This window comes from Schistocerca serialis, chromosome 3 (genome assembly GCF_023864345.2).
Source record: "Schistocerca serialis cubense isolate TAMUIC-IGC-003099 chromosome 3, iqSchSeri2.2, whole genome shotgun sequence".
NCBI classification, from domain to species: Eukaryota; Metazoa; Arthropoda; class Insecta; order Orthoptera; family Acrididae; genus Schistocerca; species Schistocerca serialis.
Window position 1 is genome coordinate 112,286,048 of NC_064640.1, and position 18,778 is coordinate 112,304,825.

Here is an 18,778-nt window from a genome sequence, read left to right on the forward strand (position 1 = left end):
TCCTACAGTAAATTTGTCCTCCACTGGTTTTATACTTACAGGCTCAGCACACTTTCATAGGGGGGAAATGCAGACATTGATGCATTGCTCCTTTTTATCTATATTTATACTGTTATTGCACAAATACTCAACAAATTCATAGTTTGCTCCTCTCAGATATGGACCCCAGAGGCTCAGTCTGTCTGCAGTAATCAATAAAGCAGCGCACAAATCACTTATATTAAACACACTAGAATGTTTAATGTATATGCTCACATCCTCAAATTTTAACTCAAGAACTAGCCCCTCATCCATACTGATAATTGATGCCACACCCTTTAACATGCTAATGTAATGGATTGTATTCAGTTGTCATGTATCTGTCTACAAACTCCATCTTACTACACATATAGTCTCACTGATACCATGAATACGCCACCCTGGTTCCAAGACATTGAACATTCTCTATTTAAATCACCGCATCAAAGTCACTGTGAGATGCTAGGACAGAATTCACACTGTTAGTCCCACTGACAGTTAAATTGTACATACTGACAAACAGCAGTATTCTGTGAGACTCAGATTCAGACAGCTGCTACTGCTGTGGCTGCGCTATAGCGTAGTCGAATGGCATCAGGTCTGTCAGGTTGAGAAGACATGCTGTGAACTGTGGCTGCTGTGGTGCTGCAGTAAATGGCTGCATGCTTTCATCGATCACTGGATAGTAGTCTGTAACAAAGTATGGCAAGATCAACAGGGTCACACACTTTAAGTTCCTAGGTGCAGTGCTCGAACCAACAGGAAAGGAGAAAATTGCCCAGAACACTAGGTTATTGACAATGAAGAGAGCCTTATACAAAACACAGTGTATTTACAATGAGAAATGTGTGTCCACCTGCACCAAAATTCCTCACTACAACACTGTAATCAAACCTGAGGTACGCTAGTGAGACACTGATGTTACACACAAAGGCTGACCTTGAGAAATTTCTCACACAGAAAAGAAAAATCATTAGGAAAATTATTGGGAAAAAGCTCACAGACAATGGATATAGGCTTCACTCCAGGGACACCACAGAGAAGTTCTCCAACATAGCAGCGGACATTAGAAAGAGGCGACTAAAATTTTATGGACATATAAGCAGACTCCCACAGACCAGACTCACCAATACAATCCTCAGTTTACATCCAGAGACTCAAGACCACTACACCCTGGATGGCACAAGTCAAAATTGATCTGGAAAGAGCTCAGAGAGATCAGTGGACGTCATGGATAAAGGTGTTTATAGACACAAGGTGTACAAGTAGGAAGTGATTTCAGAGGAAACAGCACCTAAAGCCTAAAGGCCAAAGTGGACAAAAGAAAAGTAGAGAGCCTTTAGTGAACGAATGAAGGAGTACTGGAAGAACAGGAAGAATAAGTAGTCATGAACGTTTCACATGGTCTGACAAAAGGCCTGTAACGTGTGTGATAATGATAATAATAATAATAATAATAATAATAATAATAATAGTAATAATAAAAAGAAGAAGAAGAAGAATGAGATATAATTTGATACAAAACATACCAATAGTCTTCTTCCTATGTGAATGCTGCTGCTGCTACTGCCCCAACAGCAAATGATGACACACATACAGTCATATTATTACCAAAAAAAAAAATGCTCGAAGGATGGGGAACTGAACTCACACACTACTGGGCAAAGAGTGGCTGCACTGGGGGTGGGAGGTAATTCATGCTGACAACTCACATGCAAACTGCATACCACTGGCCATGCATTAGAGCAAGGATGATGGGGCGGGGGACAGCAGGGTCACAGAGGGCGCTCTCCTTCCCTCTTCCCTCCTACTCCCCTCCTTGGTCTTTTCACATGGCTGCATATCAGACGATGTAACATGCACAGTTATCTCAGCTGTAATATTACATCACAGTTAAAAAGGTGCTGAGGGTTGCTGCGTCAGCATTTTTGGCTTGTATGCTCATTGCTCCACTACTAAGGGCTTCCTGGGGTCCTTGTCTCGGACAAGGGACCACAGTTCATGCCAGTCAGCTTTCAACGGTTTTGTGCTGACAACAAGATGCACCATGTAAAGATCCAAAGAAGAGTGGTGCATTTCGTCACAGGGTTATTTGGTAACCGTGATAGCATTACGGAGATCGTTAGCAAATTCAAGTGGTAGACTCTGCAAGACAGGCGCTCAGTATCGCGGTGTATCTTGCTGTCCAGGTTTCGAGAGGGTGCGTTTCTGGATGAGGTATCGAATATATTGCTTCCCGCTACTTATACCTCCTGAGGAGATCACGAATGTAAAATTAGAGAGGTTCGAGCATGTGTGGAGGCTTTCCGGCAGTCGTTCTTCCCTCGAACCATACGCTACTGGAACAGGAAAGGGAGGTAATGACAGTGGCACGTAAAGTGCCTTCCGCCACACACCGTTGGGTGGCTTGTGGAGTATAAATGTAGATGTAGATGTAGATGTACTGCTCCTTTTCACCCTCAATCTAATGCTGAAGCTGAACGGTTCATTTGGATGTTGAAAAACACATAGAGAATCTCCATTCCTCCCACACATGGGAGCAAGCCTTAAAGATCTCCCTTTCATTTGCCATTCATTGCCACATGACAGAAATTCGCTGGCAGACTTATTACATGGTTGTTGTCACCATATCCTGTTGCATCTTCTAAAGTCACTATGGGCAGAGCTTGTTCTGCTTGGACTGACAAAGTTTCAACTGCAGCACAAAGTTTGATTCTGAGTTTATGGCAATAAACAACGCTGGGAGCACAGAATCATCAGATAAATCTTGCTTCATTTGTCTTATGTCATTAGAGTTTCCTCTTGACTGCACTGGCATCACCAAAATCAGATATAGCACTCTTATGTCAACGATTCTGCCACAGAATTTTTGCCCATAGACTGCTGCTATGAGCCAAAAATGCTGACACAGCATCCCTCAGCACCTATTATCTGTGATGTAATATTACAGCTGAGATAACTGTGCATGTTACATCGCCTGATATGCAACCATGTGAAAAGACCAAGGAGGGGAGGGAGAGGGCTGGCCGGTGTGGCCGAGCGGTTCTAGGTGCTACAGTCTGGAACCGCACAACCGCTACGGTCGCAGGCTGGAATCCTGCCTCGGGCATGGACGTGTGTGATGTCCTTAGGTTAGTTAGGTTTAAGTAGTTCTAAGTTCTAGGGGACTGATGACCTCAGCAGTTAAGTCCCATAGTGCTCAGAGCCATTTGAACCATTTTTTTGAGCTTAGCGTGATCGTATCGCTGATGTATTAGAGTATAATCTTTGCCACTGTTGGCATAGTGACTTAGAGTTGTTTATGTTTATCGTAGTTTTTTCGAGTGTTAAAGTAATAAAAGTTATTCTGTGTAGTTCGGGCATACTAGAAAGACAAGGCACAGACACGCACGGAGGTGGTCGAAAATTGAATCGGGGTATGCGACAATCATTTCTGGGCTTCTCATATGCTTTGATAAGTTGTAAAATTTGCTACACATGCATGGACATCGTATATTGTGAGTGCGTTAGTGAAAAGAATTTGAATATGTGCTGCTAATAGATTACTCATATTTAAAGAAAGAAAACAAAGTTACTGAATGAAACTGCTTCATATGTTTCACATAAACATTATAGATATGCTTTTAGCTGATTCAGTGAATGAATCAAAAGGATATATTTGTTTGTACTGTGTTTTCTGCTGTAAGCGGAGCAATTATTACACCATGGTTGAGCATTTAGGTTGGAGAAATGAAAGAAAACTTATAGAAGACATTCACGTTCTGAGAGTGAATGATATGCCAAACATTGGAGCAAAACGCACTGCATTATCTTCCAACTGTAGAGGCATCGCCAACAATAATGATCAAAAAACTCGTTTAGATTTAATTGTGATCGATGGAACATGGGAAGCCATCAATACAGTATCAATTGCATCTGATATGCAAGAGATAGATTTGCAATATTTGCAAGCGGAAAAAAATTGTTTCTGGATAGATAGTGATAATGTAGTAACAATTTCTGAAACTAGTCAGGTTGAGAAAGAAGAAGAAATCATCGAAACATATATCAATAGCTCAACTGATTTAGGAAGCGCAGCGCCGGCTGCCCTGCCGACAGAAGTCCTCAGCCTGGCGATTCAGACAGTGATTTGTCGTGGCTTCTGAATTTCAATGTGAATTCGCTGTTCAATACAAATGGCTCCATTAATGGCCAATGCAATCGTCCAGCTAATAGTAGGCGACCTGTGGAAGCTTGCAAGCCGGGTCCACCACCGGCCGTAGCTTCCCTGAACACTCCGACAGGACCTCGGAAGCCGCCGTTCACCTACGCGGAGCTCATCGAGCAAGCCCTGCGCGAAAGAGCGAGCTCACCATCTCCGGTTATCTACTCCTGGATATCGGAACGTTTCTCATACTACAAGGCGAACGATGACCGGTGGAAGAATTTTGTGCGCCACAACCTGTCTATCAATCATCACTCCCGCATCGGGGCAAATGCAGTGCGAAGTGCCCAGTCATTCTAACACTTTCTCCGTGCCAGAACGCGTCGCTACTAATTCGTGCTTACAACAATGCGGGACACACACATGTCTGAGCCACGCAAGAAGAAGTTTCTCAAATGCAACGATTCGTTTGTTGTAGGTAATATGACAACATCATAGAAGGACGCATCTTTTCGCAGCATACTTCAACGCTTTTCAGCAATTACTCGCCCGGCGAACGCCACCAGGAACTGCTTTCACAAGACGCAGTATCACATCCGCAAGAAGCCCGGCCAACCAGTTGCATTCCGTCCAAGACGTCTGTCTCCAGAAAAACTACTTGCGACGCAAACGGAGTTTGATCGACTTTTGGTGACATATATAGTAACTAGGTCAGACAGTGCGTGGGCTTCATCCATCCACATGGTTCGCAAAAAGACAATGTGATGATTATAGGGCACTCAATTCTCGAACAATTCCGGATCGGTATACTGTTCCCAATGTGATGGATTTCAATTTTAATATCGGCAATGCTACCATCTTTAGTGTGATAGTGCGAGAGCGTACATATAAATTCCAATGGCACCAGCAAATGTTCAAAAACTGCAATGATCACACCGTTTGGCCTGTTTGAATACAACTTTATGCCATTGGGTCTTAGAAACGCGGCACAAACTTGGCAACGGTTTATGCATGAAGTGCTACGAGAGCTGCCATTCGTTTTTTGCTACATTGACGATGTTTTAGTTTTCTCCTCATCGACAGAAGAACACAAAAAACACCTACAGCTGCTTTTACAGCGTTTTGAACGCTATGGCGTCTTAGTTAACGAGGCAAACTTTGCATTTGAGAATCAGGCAGTCAAATTTCTCGGAGATGTGGTCTCGGCAGCAGGTCTGTCACTGCTGCCTGAAAGTGTGGAGGCAGTTCAACGGATGCCCCTCCCAATAACATACAAAGGACTTCGCTGATTCCTCGGCATGTTCATCTCCTGCCACCGCCATTTACCTCAACTAGCGACAGCCCAAGAACCACTCGCGTCTCTACTCATAGGAAAAAATACTACAGGAAACCGTGTAATACCATGGACATCAGAGGCTGAATCAGCGCTCCATAGATTAAAGGAACATTTGTCACAAGTGACCTTACTGGCTCACCCAAGAGTACATTCGTCCTTGGCGATTATGGTCGATGCAAGTCAGACAGCAGTAGAAGTGTTACTGCAACAGGAACTTAGTGGTAATGGCAGCCACTCGCCTTTTTTTTTTTTCAAAAACCTTGGACCAAAGGCACAAAAAATGGAGCGCTATCGACTGTGAACTGTTAGCCATGTACCTTGCAGTCAAGTTCTTCCGTTCATCGATAGAAGGGCAAAATTTCACAATTTTCACAGACCATAAACCGCTAGTAGCCATCTTAGAGCGTGACACAGACCCTGCTTCACCACGGCAATGTAGACAGAGTACATCACGCATTTCACATCGGAAATACGTCACATAGCGGGGAAGAACAACCTGGTAGCAGACTGCTTATCGTGGAACTGTGCTAGTTTGAACGCCGTACAATGGTCAGATATAACAACAGCACAACAACATGATCCTTTCCTGTGCCGTCTCCTACAGGGCCAGTCAACGGCATTACAGCTTAAACGCATTTCGATTCTGAATGCTCCAGAAGGAATTTGGTGTGATGTGAAGAAAGGAAGACAAAGACCTTACATGCCAAAAGAATACCGCCGAGAGATCTTCAAGGCCTTACACGATCTTTCTCACCCTGGAATCCGAGCAACAGCAAGACTAGTATCCGCCAAAGTAGTGTGGCCAGGGATACAGAAAGACTGCCACGACTGGGCACGCGCATGCTTAACGTGTCAGCGCAATAAAATCGGCAGGCATATTTTTGCGCCCGTAGCTCAATTTCCAAATGTGGTATATTATTCTATCGATTACTGGCAAAACGAAATAGTTGTTAGATTAGATTAGCTTAGATGTACCTTTCGTTGCAGTAGATGCATAGTGCAGAGAATATAAAATATGTATTGACAAAATAAGTACAGATATGCTAATGTACCATGCACAGATCACAAATGAAATTGCCCTTGTGGATGTGGAATTGGCCAAAAAAATTAATTCTTAACCCTATTAAATTTAAAAGGACACAAAACCTGTCACCAGATATTAAATGTTCAATACACTTAGGAGCACATGATAGTTCATAGGCCACATATCATCAAATAAAAAAAAATAAAAATGACAGCCCTTATTTGCAATGATTGTGTTACTGCACAAAATTTGTACAGAAATCAGGTAAGAAATATTCATATTATGTCATATTATCAATAACATACATGCATCATTGGTATAGTTTTGTGCTTGGCTTGATGAGTTACCCCACAAATAATCCTGTATAACATTATGGAATGCAAGTAAGCAAAGTATGCTAGCTTTTTTATTTTTATATCATCTATGTCTGACAACATTTGCGTAGCAAATAGAGATTTGTTTAGATGCTACAGCAGTTCTGTGGTATGCTCATCCCAGTTACATTTATTATCAAGCTGTAATTCCAAGAGTTTAACACTGTGAAATTCTTCTATCTGCTTGTCATCAAATTATAGTCATATACTGGCAGGAAACATTTTACAAGTTCTGAATAGCATATCGTATGTTTTTTCAAGGTTTAGTGAGAGCGAATTGGCTAATAACCATTTGTTAATGTCGATGAAAATTTCATAAGTAGATCTTTCCAAAGCTGTACTTGATTTACTATTTATTGCAATGTTTGTATCATCTGCAAACAAAACATACTTGGCATCTGGTAATGTTAATGATGGAAGGTCATTCATACATACAAGAAAAAGTCAAGGCCCTAAGATGGAATCTTGAGGGACACCACATGTTATTGGTTCCCAGTTGGATGATGCCTGATAGCTTAGTACACGTCTCTTTAGTATTGACACCCTTTGTTTTCTGTCGAAAATGTAAGATTTGTAAGTACATGTCCAACGCTTGTGCTGTATAACCTAAGCATTAATTACGAAAATATTTAAATGTTTCAGTCTTATTTGTTGCTTATTTGTACTAGGTTGGACTCCGAACGGCAGTCTTATTGAATATTTCGGCTCCAGTGAGTCTGTATTGAAAATTTCAGTATATCATTTACCTGGGAATATTCAATCAGAAGTTTTTTTATTGTGTAATTGTAATCATAAATCACTCTTGATCATATCATTTAGGAAAGCTACTGAACACTGACCATATAATCTAGAGTACAACGTTTTAAATCCACATTGTCTGTCGTGATTTATGTATGTAACTGCAGTGCCTACGTACATATGTATATTCCCCTATGCACGCTGGAACATTCATTAAAAATGTGAAAGTCAACACCTCCACTGATCCTTGTCATATTTTACCTGTTCTTCGACTGCGATAATGATAGTACTGACAGAACGAAAATCATGCACAGATTGAATTTATTATCTGCTGCTCGTTAAGGGATATTTATGTCACTAATTTTTGAAATTGGTGGCCATCCAACAGCAAATATTGTTAAGATAGAACGCCATTGAGTTTTAGAGGGCAATGACAATTCATGTAACTTCGAGCGCAATTGGTCCATTTTTGTATAGAAATTAAAGATGTTAGTTCCTTTCGTTTAGTTTAGAATTTAAATTGAAAGCGAGTCTTTTTTGTGTATTCGAAAAACAATATTTACTACCGCTGCTATTGACTTACGCAAAGTTTGTGGTTTGAAAATTACAATAATAGAAAAGGACTGCATAAAGAAAGCTCCTCTAGTGATATGAATATTTACGCTTTAATGAAAATCTTTGAAAAAGCGAAATTGATTTTCACTGTGATGTGACTGCAAAATCTCTTGGTTGTTGAACTCCACGAAAATGTTGATACTGGATATCTTTGATTAGTTTCTTAGTTATCTGGGATTGACGCAGTTAGCAACCAAAATAAAACAATGAGATGTGATTAGATGTGTGCGTTTGGTTCCCAAACAAATGACATAGTGCGGTGTATGCAGTTGTTTCGCGTTGTGGATGGAGGTTTCACACATAAATACGAAATGCATTATTTATAGTTTTCTGTGAGAGAACTTTAGTGTGCAATCAGTTTTGTTGTAGTGCGAATAGTGAATATAATAATGAGCGTCACTCAAGTTCAAGGAGGTTTGAGCAAACTAAAGAAAAAACACTTTAGAGTTAAACATCAAAAAGTCAAGCTCTTTAGGGCCAATGAACCGTTGTTGTCAGTATTTATGTGGGGTGTGAATCATACTGTAAGTATTATTTTATATTCAGATAGTACAAAATGTTTTACGTCAGTTTGTTGTCATCTCTAATACTAAACGTGATGTGGTCTTTTGTTGACGTGTGTATATTGTGTTAAGCAACTTCCCACCCTTCATTTATACTTTTACTGTTGCTATTGACAGTGTGTATGCTTTCAGATTAACGAACTAAGTCATGTTACGATCCCGGTAATGCTACTGCCAGATGATTTCCGAGCCTATTCCAAGTTGAAAGTGGACAACCACTTGTTCAACAAGTAAGTTTCCCAACAGTACTTGGTGGTAGAGTTCTATCAGTAATTACCATGCCAACAGAACTCTTGCTACCTGTAATGCACTCTCACATGGAATATTTTTGTCTTGATGACTGTGTCGATGATGGTTACTGCATTACCAGCAATAACTGTGCAGTTTTGCAGCATATATTTCACTCGGAGTTTACGGGCTGTCTCATGAATTGTTTTTATAGTACAGAGTCGGTCCCTTGATGTGGACCACTTTTGAAACACAGTCTTTGTAAATATATGAAGGTTTTGACCAAATTTTGAATACTACATTGACTGTTCAATGTTCTTCTCTTGCCAGATAGCACTAGGTTCTTACACAATACCAGTCCTAAAACTGAAAATAAGTAATTTTTTGTTATTCTCATTGGCAGTGATATCATGATCGCTTTTACTTGGCAGATTGTTAAGCTATAATAATCATTTCATGCACAGTTAACATTTGAGAGATTAGCTGCTTGTTAATATGTGTGTCGCATAGGACTGTATGTAACACTGGTATGTAAAATATTTTATTTAAAAAATTAAGTTGAAGTATATTGTGGGTATTAGTTACTTGACATATTGTGTCAGTGTGTTTAAATAAACTCTTAAGTGACAGATATCACAAAGAACATGCTTTCTGCTTTGAGACAACTGACAGTCAAGTCGGACTTCTCATGTACAATGTTTGAACATGAGAATTGAAATATGCACGAATGCAGTAATGTTAAAAAAAATTAAAACATGTGGCATTAATTATCAAATCAAATAGAATTTACATTTTATACTGTGTCTTGCTATAACGGATGGAAATCTCCATGTATTTTTAAAGCTGAATTTGGTGTCATCGGTTCACACTGAGTGTAGCTCCAACATAATAACTTAGGGTAAGAGTTATCTAGTGGCACCTCCTTTTCTTGCATTTTTCATGGTCTGTTGTGATACATGTACACCCAACAAAATTCATGAAAATTGTCTCTTATCACATGCTGTGAATGTATCTTTCTGTTATAGTTTCTACAACGTAAAGTGTCTTAATTACAGACATAATTATCAAACTGTGATAAAGATCAGTGGGTTGTCACAACATGTATTTTATGTTCGTATTGTGCCTGACTCAACTCTCAGTCAAATTATCACATTGCAACCTAATTTAAACCTTGGACTAATTTGCAGGGTTTTCTGTCATTACAACCAACTGAGTTTATTGAAAGGCATTCTTCTGATGCAAAATTCGTTAGTGGAACTGTGAAGGTGGAAAATGATGGTGTTATTAGATGTGCTATGTGTCACTCACTGTAACATGGGTTGTGGAGTGTAGATGTAGACATTGTGATTACAACATGGTAGTGGCAAGGGGTGGGGACAGGGGGCAATGTTGCTTGCATGCAGCCAGATGTGTTTGACAAGGCTGAGCATGTATCTACGGAATATGTAACACTGCAAGAATGTAGCACTTAAGAAACAACTATGATTGGTTGCCACCCTCTACCACTCAACTCTTTGGAATGTCAGTGACGAAGCTATTTTGTCATAGTATATTATGTAGATATTAGTGAATAAATATGAGGGGCTGTATAATTAAAAACCATATCAAGTGGAGCACCCAGTAGCCCAGTCCAACATTCAGTTACACAATATGTAATATGAAGAATGTTCGTGAATTTGATGGTGTGCTACCTGGAGTAGTAGTGGGGGAAGAACTGGAGAAATTGCTGTGTAGATGTTTAGGGAGCAGTCAGATTACTGAAGAGTAGACCATTAATTACTGGGAACAGTTTGTGACAGTGCTAAATGTATTTGATATTCCATTACCATTATTCATATTTAAAGAAATTACTTCACAACATAATTGATGGTCTCAGAAAGTGTATTTAAAAAAATTATTGGAATCTAAAACTGTGGTAATGATGGTTAAGTATTGTTTGCTTGAGAAGAACTATAAGCAATAAATAATAAGTATTCACGAAAACTGCTCAAAGTAATGTGACCCTTTTCATTATTTGTTTCCGAGGGTGTGTAACAGAAAGATACATTTAGATTACAGGCAGTAAGGGTGGATGGGTGTGGGGTATAAATATGACCTCCTTATGAAATAAGCCATTCCTCCACAAACACATATTATGATTGTTATTTGAGTAAAGACATAACAACAGCTCATGGACACAACTTCAGTTTGAAATTTGAGAGGTCTTATAAATTGGATCTAGTAGTTATGTTTGAGTGAAGGCTGTTGTAACAGCTTACAGTGAACCCATTTGTCTCTTGCTCTGTTTTAGGTATTCTAAATTGTCTTTAATTATATACCCCGAGAGAAAAAAGGACACACCACAAAGGAATTATCTGAATGGGACGGAAATCAATTGATGAGGTTTACATGTACAGGCAAACAAATGTTTACACCTTCAGAAAAAATGGATGATTGTTTCATTCAAGAGAAAGAGCTTCACAAGTTGAGTGAGTCAATAATGTGTTGATCTACCTCTGGCCCTTATGCAAGCAGTTATTCGGCTTGCCATAGGTTGATAGGGTTGTTAGATGTCCTAGTGATTGAAAGATATTGTGCCACATTCTGTACAATTGGTGCATTAGATCGTCAAAATTCATCACTGGTTGGAGAGCCCTGCTCATAATGCTCCAAATGTTCTCAATTGGGAAGAGATCTAGTTCTTTTACTGGCCAAGGTAGGGTTTGACAAATACAAAGACAAGCAGGAGCATTATCGTGCTGAAATGTAAGTCCTGGATGAAGGACAACAAAATGGGGTGTAGAATATTGTGGACGTACTACTGTGCCATAAGGGTGCCACATATTTCAACCAAGGGGATCATGCTATGAAACAAAATGGCATCCCAGACTATCACTCGTAATTGTATGGCAGGCAATGGCCAGGCAGGTATGCCACTTCTGCCTGGTTTGTCTCCAGACTTGTCTTTGCTGGTCATCAGGGCAAAGTGGGATTCATCAGCCTCAATTCAGAGTCACTGAAGACAGTAATTCTACTCCAGTCTATGAGATTGCAGGCTGAAAGTGCATGATGCCACTGCAAATGCTCTTTTTGGTGTACATAGGTCAATGGTAGATGGTGTAAGGGGTGCTGTGAGCTCAGCCCCTTTTCTGTGAGCTACCTATTAATGGTCCTTGTGGTCACTGAAGTACCAGTTGCACATTGGATCAATGATAATGGTCAATTTATGGTTTTGAGTGCCTCTCTGATTATTGCTTGGTCCTCATGTTCTGTCATATCTCGAAGTTGACTGCATTCTTCTTGATTATGTGTTTGGCCATGATTCACACCTTCCTGTCACCTTTGTTGAATAGTGGCATTGCTCCTATTCAAATGTAGGGTGATTTGCTGATTAGTCCAACCGGCTACTTTTATCCCAACTACACATCCTCTCTTAAATGCTGACATCTGTCACATTGTTCAACTGCCTGCCTGTGAGGCATATCCACTGTCCATCTGAGTTTCCGGTGTGGAATTCGCAAAAACTTTATGCCCTGGTACCGACATGTCCCCTGTTTACATCCTTGCCAGTTGCGGAGTGAAATTGTGCTGCAGTATCACACATGCACCCATTAGCTGCCAAAGTTTATAATTTTGCATTTACTTCGATATCTGGAGGAGTATCGATTTGTGACAAATTTGCACGATTTGTGACAAATTTGCATAACTCCTTCGTGGTGTGTTGTTTCTTTTTTCCATAGAGTGCATTTTGAAATACAATGACACAGTCTACAAATGACGACCTTTTTAGCCCTGATTACACCATGTAACAAACACAAAACATGTTTTTACTAACTGTAGCCATATTGTGATGTTGCAAAGAAGTAGCTTACGCTATTTAACTGTTCGTGAATTCTTCATTACTTTCACTGTTGCATCTAATTTGAAAGTTAAGTAGTTGTTATTGTGGTTTTCAGTCATAGTCAAATTGTATCAGAAAGCTTTTTCCTCCCCATTTCAATAACCTACATCTTTGTTTGTTAATCAATGTACCTCTCTTCTTGTCAGTGCTGTGTGGTGTCAGTTTTTCAGTTCCATATAAAGCTACATGCCATACAAATAATTCTGTAACACTTAAATTTATGTTTAATGTTAACAGATTTCTCTTTTTTAGAGTTTTTTTTCCTTGCTATTGCCATTCTGTATTTTATATCCCCTCTAATTTGCCAATCATCAGTTACTTTGCTGTCCTAATAATTAACTCATCTACTATTATTTTATGTCTCATTTCCTAATCCAAGTACTTCAGCATTGCCTGATTTCATTTGACCCCACTACTTTATTCTTGTTTTACGTTTTTTTATGTTCATCGTGTAACCTCTTTTCAAGACATCTGTTAGAATTAGAATGCCATTGGTAAACCTTACCATTTTTTATATTTTTTCCCTCTACTTTAAAGTAGTGGTATATGGATAAGTTGAAAATAATTAATTTCCTGTCTTTCAGGTTTTCTCCTCTCTCTCTCTCTCTCTCTCTCTCTCTCTCTCTCTCTCTCTCTCTCTCTCTCTCTCTCTCTCTTGACAACATTCTTCGTAGTAGACCCCACCTGGAGGTCTGAAAAGGAGGCTATTTTACCCCTTGAATATTTTAGGCAGGGTAACCTTCATTAAACTGTACATAAAGTACATGAAATTGCTTCCTGCAGCTAATACATTTAATTTTACAGTGTGAAGTATATATTTGGGGAGAGGGGGGGGACTTGAAATGTAGTACTTGCCAACCTGATATGTTTTCTTACAAGTGATGAAATACACCTGGAGTATGTTGCTGATATTTCTCTAGTACTGTGCAAATCCAGATCATATTTGGGTTGTATTGTTTGAGTTCTGGAACTGAATTGCACTTTTCATAGCTTGGCTTCAGGAGGAGCTATGACATAATGTGGTCTAATGCTTGGTCTTTGAACTTTTCACCACATCATCAAGATAGTAATTGCATTAATTGTGAAGAATTTCAGTAAATTGTAAGTGGCATATAAGAATTTATGTCTCTTTCTCTTCACTATCTCTTGCAGAGCATAGAATTGAACAATTGTCATGTTCATAGAAGTACTGTTTATTTGCACAGTGATAACTGCCAGAAAAAGGTTCGAAGATCCCTTAAACTGTGCCACTCAGCTCATTGAAATTACTATTACTTCATTGTGCTGATTGTTCCATCATTGCTGGATATGATGTAAAGTGCATTATAAAAGTGTCATTTCATCGTGAACAGTGGGAGAGAGCCCTGACTGCAGTGTGCATACTCATTATGTCCAACATGCTTGCCAAGCATGTAACTTTTGTTCTCTTAAGTCTGTTGCTGGAGATAGTTTAGTAAACATTATGATAATCGTTAAAATACATTTTCTCAAGTTGTTAAATATTTATTATTGATAAGAGTTATCAATGTTTTAGATTTTCTGTTATTTATGTTGACATAAATTTGCCTTTATCAGGGATAGAAAGTAAGTTTAAACGGTTGTATTTATTAGCAGGCAATATTTAATAACCACAAAATGGAAGAAACGGGACTTACAAACATTGGTGGTTTTTACTCTCTCTCTCTCTCTCTCTCTCTCTCTCTCTCTCTCTCTCTGTGTGTGTGTGTGTGTGTGTGTGTGTGTGTGTGTGTGTGTGGGGGGGGGGGGGGGGGCGCATTCGCGCGACTGTCTGTACAGTAGAGTAAATATGGTGCATATGACATATGTTATAAAAACCATAAAGGGGCTCTGTTTAAGATTGAAGCATGTTTCAAGTCAGATGAATCCACAGAGGCCTAATGAAAAACAGCTAATATAGTATTGTGTAATATTGTATGCAAGCCTCATTCCATTGCTCACCTGTGTGTCCACTCGACGCTCCTGCTGTGAAGTTACGGTGGCAGCTCTGTGTATTATGTTTAAATGGTACATTTCTTGGTGGCTGTCCAAGGCTGGTTTTCGAATCCAGATCTCCTGCTCACTAAGCAGATGCACTAACCCCTATGCCACTCTGGCATAGTGGCTTCTGGATTGAGGAGGGAGCCATCTAGGGTAGTCAGTGCAGTTGTGCCAAGACACTGCTAGAGTGGTGTAGTGGTTACCTCACCAGCCTAGTGAGCAGGAGACAGTTTCAAATCTTGGTACAAAGTTTCATTCGTCACTTGTGTCTGCATATGTACATCATAGATGATCGTGAGGTGACAGTTTTCCATGTATGAGTACATATTTGTGAATTTAATTCTGTGTCTGGTCAGGCCCTTTTTAACTTATCATACTGCTTGACCCCATATCTTACATCCTCACCCACACAGGTTGGATAAATTCGTTAATTTTTCAATGTGACTTGTGCGGTTTTGTCATGCTCAATGGAGGTATGTTCTACTGATGATGTACAGCCTTAACAGCTCTTCTAATGTTAATTAATTTAGTGTAGTATCCTACTTAATCATCTATAGTTCTTACGAAACCACATGAAGATGGTCCCCCTGTGGGTTCGTGGGTTAGAATAGGCCCAAGGTATTCCTGCCTTTCGTAAGAGGCAACTAAAAGGAGTCTCTCACTTTTCGGCCCTATGAGTTCAGGTCCCATTCTATGGCTTGATCCGCCACTTTCAAAATTCTACAGAAGTGTTGGCCATAAGGGGAAGGACGCCTTACGTGGTGCACGAGTTATCCATAGTGCCCTTAGATTAGATGTCCTGAGTCTCTTGTCATGGCTTTGCATCTCCGCTTGTGATTCAACTATTTGGGTGAGGACGCTTTGTGGGGTATGTCATCTTCTTCCAGTGTCTCCTGTCCTCTTTCGCCCCCATGACAATATTGGATTTCTCTGCGCCCAATATCCAGCACGGTAGCCAGCCCGTTGTGGTGCGGCTGTCATGTACCCATTTTGTGGTAGCCCCCTGCAACTCGGGGATCACACTGCTGATGATGCCTGAGCTGTAAACTCCCCACGTATGCCAAGGAATAGATGCCTGTCTTCCTGGGGCATCAGGACTCCCGGCAACGGCCATCACGGTAGTTGGCTTTTGCTGCGACTGGGTGGCGCCCATGGGGAGAGCCCCTGATCGGAGTGGGTGGCATCAGGGAGGATGACCCACAATGAAGTGGACTAAGTCATCTCTTGCTGGCGACTGTACAGCACCAGCAGTCTCTAAGAAGGGCAAGATCAAATACAATGCTGACAGGTACGACCCTAAATCGTTTCCCTCCCTCGCTATACCATGGGAGGAACGTAGGGCTACAGAAGGGAGAGAGCCATATTCGCCTCAGTTTTTAGTCTGTAGCAGAACTGATGGGGACCCTTTCTACCTATGAAGCCTCAGATTTTCATTGAAAACCTTGAGGATAAGTTTGGAGAAGTGACAGTGTTGTCCAAGATGCGGAACGGCGCAGGCTTGTTCAGACAACATCCCCAGCCAAATCCTGAGTGTTACTCACCTGTGACAAGCTGGGTGATATTTCTGTTTCTGTCACTCCCCAGAGAAGCCTCAACATGGTTCAGGGGATCATTTTCCATCGCGATCTCTTGCAGTTTGACGATGAGCTCCGTGCCAATTTAGAACAGTGGAGTGCTCATTTCATATGGGGCATTTACAGGGGACCCAAAGACAACAGGGTTGCTACCGGTGCCTTCAACTTGGCTTTTGAGGGTGATTCGTTGTCTGGAAAGGTCAAGGTGATGGTTTACCACTGTGGTATTAAACCATACACGTCCCTCCCCCTATGTGGTGCTTTAGGTGCTGGAGGTTCGTGCACATGTCCTCCCGCTGCACTTCCAGCGCCACATGTCGAGACTGCAGACAAGAAGTGAGAGAGCAAGCCAACTAAGAAGAAGGCTGCTAAGAAACAGGACCCTCTGGTGGCCACATCACCACCACTCCCTATCAATTCTGCATCTGAGGATGCGGTGGAGATCTTAAGGCCCGTCCATACGCAAAGATCTGTCTGCGCAAATGTCTGTGCACATCACATCTGCGCAGACAGATCGTTGCGTGTGGACAGAAGATTTGCACCAACCTGAGGTGTGTGCAAACCTGGAAGTTGGAGTTGGATGTTTGAGCGAAACCTCTCAAATCTGTGGGTTCAAACCACATCTGCGCAGACAAGTTGGAGCGTGTGGACAGGAGATCGCCGCAAATCTGGCCTGAAACAGCTGTTTGCTCCGTCTAGTGTTTGTATTTGTGCGCACAGGGCATTAAAATGGCTGATACTCGTCAGTGTTCTCGAGAGTTTGTAAGTGAATTCATTGAAATATATAAAAAACCACCCATGTTTGTGGAAGATTAAAAGTAAAGAATATAGTGACCGAGACAAAAAGACAGCAGCATTCAATGCTCTAATTGAAAAATTGCGAGCAGTTGATGCCTCGGCAAACAGAGAAATGGTAATTAAAAAAATAAATTCATTGCGAACTGGCGAAATTATTTGCGGATAGATGTCGAAACTTATAATTATCTCTCAAAGCTTGTAACCCCTCATATTATGAGAAAATGTACTTATATGAGAAGGGCAATTTCTCCTCATGTACAGCTAGCGGTAACATTAAGATTCCTAGCAACAGGAAGGAGCTACAAGGATTTGGAATTTTCAACTGCAATATCGAAACAAGCGTTGAGTAAAATAATACCCAACACATGTGAAGCTATTTACGCTGTCCTGAAGGATGAGTTCATGAAGGCAAGTCAAGTAAATTAAGTCTGTCAGCGAACTGTTTACCGAAAAGAGTTATCCAAAGTTCAGAAATCTAGAAGATCTGGTGTAAGAGTAGATCAAGTATACCAGCCAATGTTATGGTATTTTGATCTCCTTGGCTTTCTTAGTGATCAAGAAATGCTAAGACCAAGCAGGAGCACAATTGAAGATGAAATTGGAGTGTCAATGTGCCAGGAAATGGAACACGAGGTAATGTAAAACAAAACAGGTTCACCCTGCAACTCTCGCAGTAAATGTACGTGAGAAAACTGCTTTCGCTTTAGCAGCCACTGTCTACACCATTTTCACCGCTTTCTCTGTTTCTTGCGGTTGGTCTGAATGTTTTTTGCAACACAAGTTGCGAACACAGACCACAACAGAACTTCCTCCATTTCTATATTTCAAAATAACTGAATTAAATTTTTGACCTTTACGGGGAGCGTAGTCGCTTGCCACTGATATTTCTTTTCTACACCGACAGATGGCGGGTGAGTAGTAGATTGGGGTTTGTGTCGTGTGAATACACCACATTTGCAGCGATCTTTTGCATGTACAGACATTTGCGCCGGTCTGCGCAGACAGATCGTTGCGTGTGGACCGGGCTTTAGAGCATCCCCTGTGGACCTGGATCTCACTGATGCCTCATCCACCATAGAAATGGCTACAAATACTCAGTTGGTCGCAGCAGGTGACCCTGAGGCGTAACCTGCCTCCTTGCACGCTTCATGCTTTCCCAGCCTCGCGATAATGTCATCCTCCAGTGGAATTGTGGAGGCTTTTTCCACCACCTAGCTGAGCTACAGCAACTCTTAAGCCTACTTTCTGCATTGCCCTTGAGGAAACCTGGTTCCCAAAAATGCGGACCCCTCCACTCCACGGCTATAGGGGATTTTACAAGAACTGAAGTGACTATAATAGTGTGTCAGATGAAGTTTGTGTCTATGTCTTGAACTCGGTATGCAGTGAACCTGTGCTCCTTCAAACCCCTCTTGAAGCTGTGGCTCTCAGAATGAGGATGATGTAGGAAATAATTGCCTGCAAAGTATATCTTCCTCCAGATGGTGT

General features: G+C 40.9%; 1 protein-coding gene across 2 annotated transcripts in view; it reads left to right on the top strand.

Moving 5' to 3' along the window:
* Nucleotides 1-8,313: 8,313 nt before the first annotated feature.
* The window catches only part of LOC126469799 (phosphatidylinositol 5-phosphate 4-kinase type-2 alpha), a 109,861-nt gene continuing 99,396 nt past the window's right edge, over nucleotides 8,314-18,778 (top strand). For both annotated transcript variants that reach the window (XM_050097056.1, XM_050097057.1), the window contains exons 1-2: nucleotides 8,314-8,773; nucleotides 8,945-9,042. In XM_050097056.1, the coding sequence (XP_049953013.1) occupies nucleotides 8,639-8,773; nucleotides 8,945-9,042 (233 nt within the window). In that variant the 5' untranslated portion in view covers nucleotides 8,314-8,638. The remainder of the gene's footprint in view (nucleotides 8,774-8,944; nucleotides 9,043-18,778) is intronic.